We start from the raw sequence: 16118 nt of genomic DNA on the forward strand, positions 1-16118 counted from the left end.
AGTTGTATGCTAAGTTCTCCAAGTGTGAATTCTGGATTCGAGAAGTTCATTTTCTCGGACACGTCATAAATGAGAAAGGTATACACGTGGATCCGTCGAAGATAGAGACGTTCAAGAATTGGGAAGCACCAAAGACTCCGTCGGAGGTGCGACAATTCTTAGGACTTGCTGGGTATTACCAGAGATTCATAGACAATTTCTCCAGATTAGCGCAGCCTTTGACGCTATTGACCCAGAAGGAAAGGAAGTTTGATTGGACGGAAAAGCAGGAGGAAGCTTTTCAGCTGTTGAAGGAGAAGTTGTGTAGTGCACCTATTCTTTCCCTTCCTAAGGGAAATGATGATTTCATTGTATATTGTGATGCATCACGTTTGGGCCTCGGATGCGTGCTTATGTAGAAGGACAAAGTGATAGCCTATGCGTCCAAACAATTGAGAAGATTTGGAAGATCAATTGTTTATGTATTCTTTTTTTATTTTCCTTTTCAGTTAATTGTTATATAATAAAAACGCCAAAACAGCCAAAAATGCTTGTTTAAACGATATCATCCAGTTAAACGCCACCAAAAAACTCCCAAACTATAATAAAATTACTTTGAAAATTATTATAAAAAACCCAAAAAAATAATAAAAAATAAAAAGCAAACTTGAAAATGTAACTAGAAACAGTAAATACAAAATCAGTAATACTGAAGAATCTAAAACGCCAAACTTGAAAGACGGGACGTGTTACAAACTTCAGAGATAAAGCTTATCAAAAATACTAATTACAAAACAGTAACTGAAAAGACGGATACTTTATTATAATAATGTACCGCCTAATTTAGGCGCCAAAAAGACATCCTATAAAATGATACGTCTCAGCAACTTCCATTTGATCAAACCAAAAAAAAAAAAACAAACGCCAATACTACTAAATACCACCCACTGTAAAACGCCAACAAATAAACTGAATGAATTGTTATCAAAGGGGAATAACTCAGAATGATTTTGCTGCATGAGATGGACAAAATTTCAAGAAAAAGATATTGATGCCAGTCATATGGCATTTTGTATTTTTTGTTCTTGAAGAAGGTTTGGATGAGAAGAAGAGATCAATGACACTGAAGAGTGGGTTCACTATAAAGATGAAGATCCAGATAAAGAAAAAGCGAAAAACCCACTCACACGCCATATATCTATGTCCCCAAACATCCACAAAAAAAGCCAATTCAAAAGACGAGCATGCAAAAAAAATCAAACCGATGGGTTTGTTAAGTTTTGCATAAAACGCCATATATTTGGTGACAGTTCTGGTACTATTAAAGAAGAGAGAGACTAATGACAGTGAAGATTAGGAAAAGAGATCCGATTAGGATTTTTAATTTATTTCCTTCCCTTGTATTTTTTTTTCCTGTGGTTGAAATATAATTTAACAATAGTAAAACGCCAAGATACCACAAACGCCAAAATGTTTATAAAAAATAATAGAACAATAGGCCATCTTGTTTAAAACCCCTTGGAAAACGCCATTCAAATAGATTTCCTTCCCCCTGGATTCCAATGGCATACGATGTGAATAAACGCCATAAACACCAAAATGTTGATACAATAAAACCATTAAAATGCCATTAATTATTGAATTTCGTTAATGCCAAAAATCTTAAAAACCAAAAATTAAAACAAAATTGGGAAAAGCGGAACTGGAAAAACAGATGATGAATGGACAAAAAAGCCCCTCTGCCCTTTTCTAAGCGGCGTGACACGTGTTGGGCCAGGAAGCGTTCTCACCGTTCTCACACTTTTGAGCGTTTTCTCCCGATCCCGTTTCTATATATGTATATATATATATATATGTATATATGTATATATATATATGTATATATATATGTAAATATATATAGTGCTCGCGAGTTAAAGTGGGTAACCGGGAATACTCTTAAAAATTCAACTTAACATGTTAAATACATTTTTTAAATTTTTTGGGACTTTTCCCTTATAAATACATATAGAAGCATTTTTTAATAAAAAAAGTCAAAAACTATAAATATAAAAAAATGTTTAAGAAACAGTTAAAATAAAAATATCTTATAAAATTAATTTAACATGTTAAATATCAACTTTAAAGAAATCAGTGCTTTTCCTTATAAAATGGGTATAAACTATTCCAATAAAAATTATTTTTGTAAAAAAAATTTAGTTTTTGATAAAAATTTAGTTTTTGATTTTTTTATAAAAAATGCTTCTACATGTATTTATAAGGAAAATCGTCCAATTTTTTTTTAAATTGATTTTTAACTTGTTAAGTTGAATTTTTAAGAGTGTTTCCCGATTCCCTACTTTTTTAGTATTCCCTAATAAACCCTCCCCTATATATATATATATATATATATATATATATATATATAGTGAAAGTGTAATGTACAATATGCCTTATCGTACGAGATTTGAAGTCCACACGTTATAAACTCCAAAATAAAATCCCGCATGTTGTAAACTTTTAAAACTCGCAAGTTGAAAAAACAAAAAAAAAACGCATGTTGAAAATGAAAAAAATCGCATGTTGTATAAAAAACCGCATGTAATGAGCAAAAAGCCACATGTTGTAACTCAATCTCGTACGCATCAACCAACCCCTATATATATAACTCTATATTTACTTTTAGGTGAACTCAATCTGTTTTAAGGGGTTGGTTCCGGTACAAACCATATTTATCATACAAACCGTAAGAACAGATCCTAGAACTTAAAAAAGTTAAATTAGCACATACCAAAACAATACATACATAAAAGTAGCACATGAAAATTAATCAAGATAAATTATTTTAGCACATATTTGAATGATATTAGCACTTTTCTTAATTAGTACATTGAAAACAAAAGAAAGATCTAAATAAAAATTAATTGCTTGTTAGCATATGTATAGGGAATTCAATACAATTGATATTATTTAGGATATTATTTTATTATTTCTCTATAATTGGTTGGATGTCACGTAACACTTTTTAAATAGTTGTTACAGTTTGTATGCGACATGTGGTTTGTATTTGATCCTACTCCTCTGTTTTAATACTTGAGTCACCACCATTTTAAAGAACCTAGAATTTAAACTCAAATTAAATAACTAAATGGTAAAATGGTCCATGTGGTTTTAAAAACCCAAACTACATATACCAATCGATCATTTTGCTACACTACTTTTGTTTTATTTATTTTATAACAATTATGGTCGTATTATATAGGTTTTTACTTTTTATATATGTGATTGATGAGTTTATATTATAGGGCGGGTAGAGTCTAGTTTTTTATCTCGCCTCGGGCCCAAATTGTTTTTAGCATTCTTGGGGACGGGCCTGGTTTCATACAATGTAAGCCAAACAACAATAAAAACACGATAATAAATAAAGTTAAACACGTACCTAAGAGATTTCTCCTCTTCAGTTTTTTAAAAGTTAAACATATACCTAGAATTAGCACATAATCAATTGCACATCCTCTCTTTACAATAGAGATTTGAGATTAGAGATTAGGAGTTCAGCAATCGACAGTGGGAGGCGGAGTGGCAAAGGCAGAGCGGCAATTAAAACCAAATCATTTGGGCTTAACGTGGGCTTTTGTGTTTTAATTATGTAGGCTATTGAGTTTTAATTTATAGTGGCCTAAGTGTTTATTATTGTGGGTGGGTGGCAGTGGTGGTTGGTGGTGGTGGTGATTAAGAGAGAAAGAGAAAATGGAACGAAAGAAAAACAAGGAGTGAACGGAATGAATTTGGGGTGTTTAGAGGGAATGGCTATCCTTGTGTAATAGGTTATTCAATTCTTTTGACCAATTAAACACTACCTATTTCGCTAGAACTTTGATTGAAATGCTTTTCACTCTAGAGTGGAAGTTAATAGCCATCAACCGGTTAGAACCTTTTCTAGTGTCAGGTTTAGGATTCAGATCGAGAATCCGTTTTTTCAGGCAACAAATCAGTTAGAAGCTCCATGGTTGAAAGGGGTGTTTAATCTGTTCAAGGAGTCTTCTCTGGAACCGAAAAAGTATAAAATGGCATTTCAAAACTGACCCCTAGAGTTTTAAAAAACTCAAAAACCAAGATCGGAACAGAATATAACTAGTTTTTTGTTGGCCAACACCGATTCGTACACACCCCTAATAACCATGTTCAAAGACAAACAGGGTGGCAATATTTAAAGGTTGTGTAGTGAACATGTGGTTTCGTATTATACATACATATACATCCTGTATTTGTAGATATATGGCGATGCAAGCTGCAACATAACTTACTAAACTATACTACATGACTTGCTAGCTTCGTACCCCTAATCTATGCCACTTGCAAGGCTTCTGCGTGTTTGATCTCAAATACCCTCAGTAGAGCATCTTCAACAACCTGTGGATGAAACATATGATAACCAAGCACTCAAAGCAATCATAACTTGTACCAGACATAGATGTAGCCTGTTATTATAAATAGATCGATCGGGGTTATGTTTCATCTAAAATGAGTCGTAAAAAAGTTAGCCAAAAAAGGGAACTGGAGAGTCTTAATGGTTCAAATAGGTCCAAAGCATTCAAAGTATATATTTAGTGCATGGAGTTATTTTATACATAAATTTATATTATTGTTGTGATAATAAAGTTTTTTTCTATCATATTAAACACAATAACTATGGATATAAAACTTTGGAAAACACTTATGGGTCAACTGACACAAAAAAAATTACCATTTCAACCCAAACATAGTGACGAGTTACCTTATCAGGAGTAGATGCACCAGATGTGACACCAATCGTGATAGGGCGCTTGGGTAACCAGTTTTCTTTCTCGACCAATTCACCATGCTGTCACAGTGACACATATTTTAAGGAAACGAATCATAAATGGAGCGATTTTGGACCAGAGAAGGCAAAACCCAGTCGACGAGGTGGAACTTACCATCAACTTGTAAGCTATTCGGTTTCCAGGACCTATTCTCTGTTCACAATCGATCCAATAAGATGGAATGCCTCGTTCCTCTGCAATCTCTTGTAGGTGTGACGTGTTGCTTGAGTTCCACCCACCAACTACCAACATAAGATCCAACTTCTCATCTACCAATTTGTACATGGCATCTTGTCGCTCCTAGAAAGATGGATAATACTATAATATTGTTTGGATATAGACATTAAAACTTTAATGTCTAAACTTGGTTACAGGAATAAAAGAAACTATGAGAACTTGCCTGAGTAGCATCACAGATGGTGTTGAAACTTAAGAAGTGTTTGTTGACATTTTCTACTCCGAACTTCTGCATCATAGTTCTCTCTAGTAACTTCCCTGAAAATAACAACGGAAGCAATTTTTAGTAACTTCCCTGAATGATAAAAGTGAATACAAGATCTCCCATATTGATTGGAAGGTAAGCCAGCCAATATAACTGAATAAGAAATAGATAATCACTAAGGATAATGACTAATCAATACTAACATGGACTATTACATATTGTTGGTTCAGGCCCAAGAACACTCACTCAAACTCTCGAACAACAAAGATATTAACTGCTTGAAGTTTCTTATTATTTAATATTTGCGAGTACAAAAACAAACTAGTGCTGCTATCCTATTTATACAAGAACTAAATACACATGCATAAATAAAAAGCTCCTACTTTATGGCAACAACCTCCAACGTGCACCTATAATTCTCCAAGAGTCCAACTACACATTCAACATACACATGCATGAAACTCGGTCAAACTTGAACATTTCTCATTCACATGCAACTCTAAAATATTACTCCATGACCCTTCACACGTGACCCAATTAAACAACCTGGTAGCTCCGTAACCCGGATCTGTCGACCCGAACCGGACCCATCAAGATTATCCAACACATATCTCGTCTAATATGACCTTTTTACTTATGACGGGTTGATTCGTTTTATGTTTTATATCCAAAAAAAAGGGAAGGGTTGAACAAGTAGAAAGTAAAATGAAATACATCCTAATACATTTTTAGTGGTAACAACATACCTATCTCCTCTGTTTCCCCCTTCAACATTGTAGTTTGGTTCGCAACACCAGCTTTGACAAGATCCTTATCCGGATCAAAACCTTTAGAAACTGCAAATTTGAATTTCTGCCGAAGTTGAAAACTTTAATTAGACTTGGGAAATGAAAAAGAAAGAAGTGGCGGATCAAAAAGAAGACAACGATCACCTCCATAAAAGCTTCCTTGGTTGAGCTAGATCCATTAAGCTTGCCACCAAGAATGTAATCGCACACATATGTCGCCTGGATTAAGTAAGAAACCATTTAATTCAGGCAGTTAGGTAACCAAAAAAAGAAGCACAGGCAGGCAGTAAGCTTACTTCATCCATGTTCTTCACAATGATATACTTTCCTGCAAAAGAAGTTGTTGCTATTGTCTCCTCATGGGAATATTTACCATGAATTATTGTAGTGTAATCTCCTTTCTTGTGCTTGTCTACAATATTCCACACCTTAAGAAGGAATCCGAATAAATTGTATGTATGTAAGACTTGGAAGAAGAAGAAGATGATTAATGGTATGCAAGTAAGCAAATAAATAAGAATACCTTAGTCACCCACGGGCATGTCGTATCGACTATTTGTACTTGTTTGTTACTCAATGTCAACATCTCACTTACCGCGGCTCCAAAAGCAGGCAGAATCACAACATCGCCCTTATCAACAACATCAAACTGTTTCTCTCCATCCTAGATGGGGATATCTTTAACTTCCATTTCTTGTAGCCTCTACATAGCAGAATTCACAGTTATTACATACAACAAGCTTTGCTCTAATAAATGAAAATGAAGAATACCAACCTTATTAACAGTTGGGTTGTGGATAATTTCGTTTGTGATCCATATCTTGTCACCAGGGAACTGTTTCCTGGCTTCATAAGCTATCTGGACGGCGCGATCAACGCCCCAGCAAAAGCCGTATGCTTCTGCAAGCTTAACAGTAACATTTCCCCAAGTATATTCATAGTTATTCTCCTTCAAAGTCTTTATGATGTCGCCTGTTTATAATTAATAAATAAATAAATTAGCTTACACTTAGGTTATGTGTAATGGGGCGCGAGAAAGGGCCATAGCGCTGCTATGGCGCCAAGAACACCGCCCCCCGGGGCGCCATGACCAAAAAAAAACAAACAGCGTGAAATATATCGCGGCGCGAGGAGATGAAGATATTTAATTTTTGACCGTTTGATAACGGTCATATATTAAAAAAAAATCAATTTTTTTTACTTTTCACACTATAAATAACCTCATATTCTTCCATTTTTTTTACAACTCAATACATTCTCATTCTCATTCTCTATATATTTTTAAAAAACCTAGTGTCACCTTATAAAAAAATGGGTTCCCCGTCGGAAGAGTCTTTCACCGAAATTCACCGAAGATATTTTTCGCCCGACGAAGACGCGGCCGAGGAAGAAGCGGTTACGAGTGCATGTACTTTTGTGCTACAAGCATTTGAGAACATTCGGCCTACTCCCCCTCCACGACCCATCTTGCGACGCACCTATATCTTGCGAGATCGTGAAGCCGCGAACGAGCGTTTGATGAAAGACTATTTTGATGCGGCATACCCGGCATGATTGGTAGCTTGGATTGTCGTCAATGGCGTTGGTATAATTGTCCAACCGCATGGCAAGGTCAACATACACGGGGTGATCAAAAAGGGCCAACTTTGGTATTACAAGGTGTTGCGTCATACGACCTTTGGGTTTGGTCGGCCTTCTTTGTTGTAGCCGGGTGTTTTAACGATATTAATACGTTAGAGGCTTCACCATTAATCGAGGGCTACATTTCTGGAACTATACCAAAGGCCGGTTTCCATGCAAACGGGAACGATTACGAGCATGGCTACTACTTGGCCGATGGTATCTACCCTGAGTATTCGATTATTGTTAAAACGTTTTCTGAAACTTTCGATGAAAAAAGAAAGTATTTTAAAAAATTACAAGAGTCTTCGAGAAAGGACATCGAGAGGTGTTTTGGGGTTCTACAGCAACGATGGCATTTTATCAGAAATCCTTGTCGCATGTGGCATAAGGATAAAATACGAATGGCCATGTATGCTTGCATCATTTTGCATAATATGATCATTGAGGATGATGGAAAAGCGATATGCCAAAACTATATTCCCGAAGGTTTGGTCGAACTACCCCAAGCGATAACGGAAGAGAGACTCGCAAATGCTCAACTACTGCGATCTAGAGAAATACATAACACGTTGAAGGCGGATTTGGTTGAGCATGCTTGGGCGATTCGCCCAATTCGATTAAACAATGATCACGACGAAGATTCCGAGGAAGAAGTGGTTGAGGAATTCGAAGACGGGAACTTTGAAGACGTAGGTTTAGATGCTGGAGAAAACGAAGAGGAAGAAGGAGAGAACGAAGATGACACCGAAGAATAAATTTATTTTTTAGGTGTAATTTTTTTTTAGTGTAACTTTTTTTTTAATTTTAATGTAGTGTTTTTTATTTAATGAAATGTTTTTTTATTTTATAAAACTTATAAATTATTTAAAAAATTGAAAATTAAATTAATTGAGTAATGATTACACAGGGGCTTTATGACTACGGCCTCAAATTGCATAAAGCCCCATAAAGCCCCTTGCTGACGTGGCATGCCACATGGCGCATAACGCCCCTTTAAGGGCTTTATGACTACACATGCCCTTAAAGGAACATTTATGGATTGGGTAGTGGAAAAAAATAGGCAGTACTGGCATATTCTTGGGTCATGAGCTGGAGAGTCTCCTTCTTATGGCCAAAGCCTTTGCGGTTGTAGTTGTCGCTTCTGGTCAAGTTATGCCGGAAGACCTTGCCATCAAAATCGGAAGGAATGGAAACCGATGGCGATGAAGAAGAACCTCCCCCGGAGGAGCATCGGACAGAGAGAGGGCTCCTGCATCCGCTGCTGCTGCGAGTGGGGAGAGGGGTTAGTTGAAGCGATGCCATTTTAGTAATTGTTTGTGACGACTAAGTCGCTGTTTGTGTATTTCCAAGGCGAGAGGAATTTAATTTCGTGTTCCTGGTTTTTCAGTTAGTTACTTTCATTTAAATTTTGGCGTCTTTTGTCATCGAATTAACGGTCCAGTTCTGCTTTCAATAGTCACTGGCTTCTTTTATGCCACGTTAATCATATCTAGACTTTTCTTATTTCAAAAACAATATTGAGCGAGTTTGACGTACACACCTAATAAAAATATTATCATAAAATATACGTTTTAAACTTATATATGGATCCAAAAAACATATACATATATATATATATATATATATGAGTAAATTACTTTTTGAGTCCATGTGTTTTAGTGGTTTTAATCACTTGAGTCTAAAATAAAAAAATTTAACGTCCTGAGCCCCTAGCCATTTATTTTATAACGTTTTGAGTCCAATTTTGTTTATTTTATAACGATTTGAGTCCAAAAAATTGGACTCAAAAGGTTAAAATTTGGACTTAAAAGGACTCGAATGGTTAAAGAAAATGCTTACAGGGACTCAGGTTGTTAAACTTTTTGCTTTTGGACTCAACTAGTTAAAACTACTAAAACACAGTGACTCAAAAAGTAATTTACCCTATATATATATTGTGATCAGTGGCGGACCCAGGATTTTTTTTCATTGGGGTCCACTTTTTTTGGTATTCAAAATTTTCACAAACTAACGTTAAAAATTTTCAGGTCTTCGTCATTTTGGTTGGGGCAGGGCGGGGAGGGAATAAGATAAATGCAATACCATAACAAATCTATATGATTAAAACTCATTAGAAAACACACAATAAAAATAAGATGACATTCAAAACGGAAAAAAAAACATTACAAACTTTTTATGTTGTTCCCTACGAGTGTTCATCTTTTGAAAACACACAATAAAGTATTAGTTGAAGAAAATGGGGCATCAAACTTTCTTAATGATTCTTGCATAATTTGCCCTAAAATTCATTAATCAACTAACCCTAGTTTAAAATTTGATTAAAAAAAAACAAAACGGGTTAGACAGGACTTGAACCCAAGACCTTTTGTTTGTAAATTAAATGATTTCATCCCTGCACCCATCTTCATTGTTATTGTAATGGGTCCAACTAATTTATTTTATGGAGTCCATAGAAAATATAATATATCGGTTCTATTATTTTTTTTAAAAATCATTAGAGTCCGGGGACTCCGACCCGCTTAACGTGGGTCCGCCCCTGATTGTGATACCTCAGACCCAACTATATCAATATCAGATATGCAAATCACTAATCACTAGTTGATGTTGCGGGACTTTTTGATCACAAGACAAATCCCTAGTAGTGGTTGATTAGTAATGCATGGTTTAGTTACTCATGCAAGTAGTGATGTGTGTGGTTTTATTAACTGTAAACACGTTGGTAGACGCATTGGACATATATATATATAGTTAATGGTTAGAGGTGGTTGGTGTGGAAGACGTACAACTTCGTTGTTCTACAGGACACACCGTAAAACACTATAGTTTTACAATATGTCCTTCAGATTCCGGACATCTCAGAGGTTCTAATATCTGTTATAACATTAGTTGATTATGAATATTATGTGCTTTTCATACGCACACGCCTATTCACACATCAAGATGTCCTTTTTTCAAACCAGTCTCAGACCTACAGATTCATCTCAGAGGTTCTAATATCTGTTATAACATTAGTTGATTATGAATAATATGTGCTTTTCATACGCACACGCCTATTCACACATCAAGATGTCCTTTTTTCAAACCAGTCTCAGACCTACAGATTCAATTGTTTCCACACAAATTCCTAGGCATGTACACGAACTAAAGGTTATGAACTATTTTGTGGAAAGTTCGTTTGTGTTCATTTATTTAATAAACGAACAAACATGAACAAAACTTTTGTCATTTAATGAACGAACATGAACACGTGTTTTGTTCGTTCATTCATGTTTGTGAATGTCCGTTTATGTTCATTCATTTAAGTTTGTTTATATTTGTTAGTTTATGTTTGTTTAAAGTTAATAAATACAAAAGTAACAATATAATATATATAGGGTAGGGTTCCTAACGGATCCTTGCCCTATATATGTATATCTATACTATATATAATACTAGATTATTAGACCCGTGTACTACACGAGTTTAAGGATATAAATTTATAAATTATTTAATTTTATATTCTTTTCATAAATTTACATAAGTGAATTTTTTACCATAGATGACCAACAGTTGATCATGTGTAAAAATCGATTTTTTTAGAAACAAACCAACTTTACATAAAAATTGTCCTATACTTTTATTTATCGCCATAGCAAAACATAGGGCGAGAGAAAACTGTCATTTTTTCAATTTAAACGGAATCCTTCTATTTGGCAGTATTAAACGAAATCTAGGGATAAACGTTCAAGTGCCAATATTATTTCCGGATAATATAAGTGTCTCAATAACCTGATCACCCAGTGATAGGACCTGTACTCGAGTTCCATTACATAAACCATTCTTTCAATCAATATTTCTTGATAACGTCACTGGAACACTAACCTTTGGTAATTATATATGGTTTGGCAACTCTAAAAATAAACTCCATTTAGGACATCCGGTGAGTATAGACTTGCATCAAAATTATTATGAAGATAATATATCCTTAAACCTGTTTATTACACGGATCTAATAACAATAAAAGTGTTTTCAAAGCATGGAAGTTAGCCAGTTTTTAAATATCGGATTAACCTATTCTTTACCATTTTTATTATTATAATATAAATAATAATTTATTTAAGGCAAATTGGATTTAAATAATCCCAACTTACTGTTATTGGCCAATAATAATCCTAACTCATTTAATCACCAATAATAATCCGAACTATTCACTTTTGTTTGTAAAATACTCCCAGTTAAAAAAACACTAACCAGGTTAAAAGATTGCTGATGTGGCTTGCCACGTCACCTGCCACATCAGCTTCCACGTCATCAAAATATGCCACGTAGACTGGCGCATCAGCTGCCACGTCATCAAAATATGCCACGTAGACTGCCACATCAGCTGCCACGTCATCATAATATGCCACGTGGCAAGCCACATTAGCAATTTTTTAACCTAGTTAGTGTTTTTTTAACTGGGAGTATTTTACAAACAAAAGTGAATAGTTCGGATTATTATTGGTGATTAAATGAGTTGGGATTATTATTGGCCAATAACAGTGAGTTGGGATTATTTAAATTCAATTTGCCTTTATTTAATAGATGTTTTAAACATGTAGTAAAAAAATTCATTTTAAATAATAAGAAGGTGTTGTCAAATTGACATTATTTGAAATTGTTTATTATAAATAGAGTTGTTACTAATAACTAACTATATACTTTAGATAAGTTAAAAGTAAATAATCAATATCTAAGTAAACAATAAAATATTTATTAGTATTAAGTTGTTAAGGAATTTTTTATTGTTTTGCATTAATTAATTAATAATAATAATAGTGAATTGAATTAGAGAATGCCATGTGGCATTAAGTAGGCTCTTGTTTTAGTATGAGAATGACATGTGTCATTAAATATAGTTTTTTATTAGATATATATATATATATATATATATATATGCATATTCGAAGGGCATGTTTAATCATTTTACACATTTTTTTAAGATTACAAGTCTTTAAAGCTTTTTGTACAACCATCAAATGCATAAAACAAAGAAAAACAAAAGGCTTAAACTATTGACACACTGCTGTTAGTTATTTGCACACTTATGTTTTATATACGCTGCGTATTTTTTTGGGTAAAGGGTTACCCCGATGATTCTATTAAAACAATCCCAAATAAGTACAAGTAGTGAGGATGAGTTCCACACTAGTTCATATACAGGACATGCCTCATATATGTAAGCCAATCATAAACAAAAACCACAAAACCTATGACACCACATAACCTAGTCTACTACACATAATGGAAACCTATAGTAGACAAGACAAAACAAAGCAAAACTAGAGATCATCCTCCATCATCAAAAATAAAACTGCCACAGACCAGCAGCCCCTTGACGCGAAACAACAACACTCTATCCATTGGAGAAGCTTGTGGACGAGGTGCTTGCCCCTGCTTTCGGTAACCCGGAAGTCATAAATTCATTCGTTTCATTATAGCTTCCAATAACCTCTTCATCATCCAAGTCCTGCTGATCATGTTGACCTTCACCAGTTTTACCCACATTCTTACCCTTATCCGATAAAACATCAAAAGGATTATGCGTTTTGACCGTAGGTGGCGGACCCGAGGTGGGAACCCCACCATGAGGCTTAGTTCCAATCGGCCGATATTCAAATTTCTGCTTCTGCTTATTAACAGGAAACCCTGCTTTCCTAGCCGCTTTCTTGCGATCCACATCCATAAAACCCTCTTTGTCCACAACTGGAGTCTTCACCGGACCACGCGGTTGTTTCCCACTATTTTGTTTCTGATGATTAGGCACTTCCTTAGGGTACATTCTAGGCTGATTCGGGCAGGACTCATCGTCATGTCCAAAGACCTTACAATGGTCACATCTATAAGGATTCCATTCATATTCCACGACCATCTTCACATTAATGAAACCCTCACCTTCTAGCTCAGGCACCGCTATAACTATTTCCTCTTTAAAATCATTCTCAGCTGAAACGTCTATCAAAGCTCTAGCATAGCTACTCCTTCCCCAAGCATCCGTACACATAGTTGTGGTGTACGAATCTAACAATTTTGGCTCTCCAATAGCCGTAGCAATCATACTCAACCCATCCTCCGTATAGGCTGCTATAGGAACATCATGGATTTTGACCCAAATTTGTATCTTTTTGACATCCTCCTTCACTAGTCTTGAAGTAGGCGACCAAACACTAAGGAAGAGAGGATGGGAACGAATTATCCAAGGTCCTTCTTTAAGAACATTCATCATACCATCTTTATATACGCTGCGTATAGAGCTATATGCAGCGTATATAACCCATCAGATTATGATTTGTGAATTTGGTGTTTGGGTGTTATAAATTCTCATCTGATTCGAATATTAAATCGTTTAAAATGTTATACTATTAAAATCTTTTAAAAAACTCTGGTACGGCTCGAATATATTATACCGTTATCGTTTAAATTAAAATATTTTACCAAGTCTGGGTGCGTTTCGAATATTATACAGTTTAAAATACTATACCATTAAATATTTTGAAATACTCGGGTACGGTTTGAATATATTATACTGTCACACCCCAACCGATGGGGGAATCATCGGGGCGCGACACTGAGCGAAACAGATTGTACAGAAGTTTTCATAACAACTATATTTACCAAATATTTACAGCAACACGTTCCATACCATGTCATAAATGATAATACAATTATTACAAAAAAGATCTAATCAAATTGTTCTGTTCCGACAACTTAGATTCTTATTACAGACAATTGTTTATTCTTGACCTAGGTCTTTCCTAGCCTCGATTTCACAGCAAAGTAAGCAAATAAGCATCCTAAGCACCTGTCACATACGTTAAAGTAAAAGTCAATACACATAGTGTAAAGGTGAGCATATAGGTTTAATAGATATAATAGAGTTCGAAATTGTCACACCCTGACTTTTGCGGAAGCGTGATTATGGTGTGACTTTCTTAATACCATTGCATTCAATCATAACAACAACTATATGATAAAAACCATAGATTCGTCATCCATTAAATAAGTATAAACATAACAACATTGTTTTGAAACGTAGACTTCAACTTCAAGTTTTACAAACCGCACAAATTGTTTATGAGTTCAATAAGGACTCATCAAAAGATATTGAAAAACACCAAGGTTTGGAAAACGTGTCTCGTCCAGGAATAAGACACACTATCACACCCCCAAAATACCACCTAGGGAATGTCCCTGTTAGGCGTGTGACGTACCGACAACGAGCCACTAATTACATTGAACCCATTCAAGTTATAAATAAAATCATCATTTATTACTGAAAATCACCGTCAATAAGTTTGAATGAAAACCAACATGTTCAGCGAAAGCAAATAAAGAAAACATAATTAACTGTTTCAACTTAAATGTATGTAATCAAAACCCATCATTCGTATCCAATCAGCACGACCCATGACCACTCCAGCTACTTCAGACAGCAAGTTCTGAATCCATATAATCTAACGACCTGCGAGCATGCAACAAGTGTATCAGACAACGCTGGTGAGTTCATAGTTTTACGAAAACGTTTATTACCAAGTGTTTAGTTAACCCATTAAATTTAATTCCGAAAGTAATGTTGAAAACAATGTTGATAATACCGCAATACAAGACGGCTTCTGATTATTTTTCCCTTTCTTCAATGCTCCTATCAAAGTATTGGTCATGACTAGGTCATTAGTTCAACACCCGTCCTCCCAGGTACGGGATGAGGTTGCCAAACCTAAGTAGCGCTACTAACTAATACCATGTTACCATCCCGGTAACCAAACAACATGGAGGGACTTTAAAGGTGATAGGAAGAGTATATTATCCAACATTCCTGTTTTTACCCAAAAGACTTATCCCTCCCCGGGATACCCACTGACTGTCCCAACCACCGGGACGCATGCTCAAGAGATGAACTCACCTTAGTTTTGCTCAGTAAGATATTGTACTTCTATCGTTAATTAATGGTTAGGCCCGTTACACGCGTCCTAAAATATAATGTCATGTAAATAAGTAAAAGAGTAAGGTTTTGCGATACCCTAATATTCAACAACCAATATCTATGTGATCACATCAACAAGTTTAACACTCACTAACACACAACAGGTTCCTCCTATGAGCGACATTAATTAATGACAAGTGCTATGGTTGTAAGAAACATTAATAACACAAGTCTACATCCTAGCAATCCAAATAAACCCTAAACAATCATACAAATCCATGTATTAGTCCACCATTTCATTTGACATTATCATCTTCAACTTGTTTATTTAAAAGTATAATTATTGAACATAGGCAGTAATTATCAACAAACTTCACTAATATCAGTAGCGGACCTCTAATACAAAGTATCAGCCCACAAGTGTGACCGGCCCACGGACTAAACCTTAATTCAGATTATAACCCCACCTTTAGTGGACTCACATTAACATAACAATATCACTTTTATTGGATCTCGGCCCC

At 35.1% G+C, this 16118-nt stretch overlaps 1 protein-coding gene and 1 pseudogene across 1 annotated transcript; both read right to left on the reverse strand.

Moving 5' to 3' along the window:
- Positions 1-4078: 4078 nt before the first annotated feature.
- Positions 4079-8957, reverse strand: LOC110877984 (annotated as a pseudogene).
- A 4072-nt stretch (positions 8958-13029) lies between these two features.
- Positions 13030-13896, reverse strand: LOC110875970. Its single transcript, XM_022124159.1, has one exon. The coding sequence runs from the start codon at positions 13894-13896 to the stop codon at positions 13030-13032; it is 867 nt and encodes a 288-aa protein (XP_021979851.1).
- Positions 13897-16118: the final 2222 nt, after the last annotated feature.

This window comes from Helianthus annuus, chromosome 9 (genome assembly GCF_002127325.2).
Source record: "Helianthus annuus cultivar XRQ/B chromosome 9, HanXRQr2.0-SUNRISE, whole genome shotgun sequence".
NCBI classification, from domain to species: domain Eukaryota; kingdom Viridiplantae; phylum Streptophyta; class Magnoliopsida; order Asterales; family Asteraceae; genus Helianthus; species Helianthus annuus.

Excerpts from the sequence above, each read along its gene's own strand:
- LOC110875970 (XM_022124159.1), bottom strand. The coding sequence starts at position 13,896 with ATGAATGTTCTTAAAGAAGGACCTTGGATAATTCGTTCCCATCCTCTC.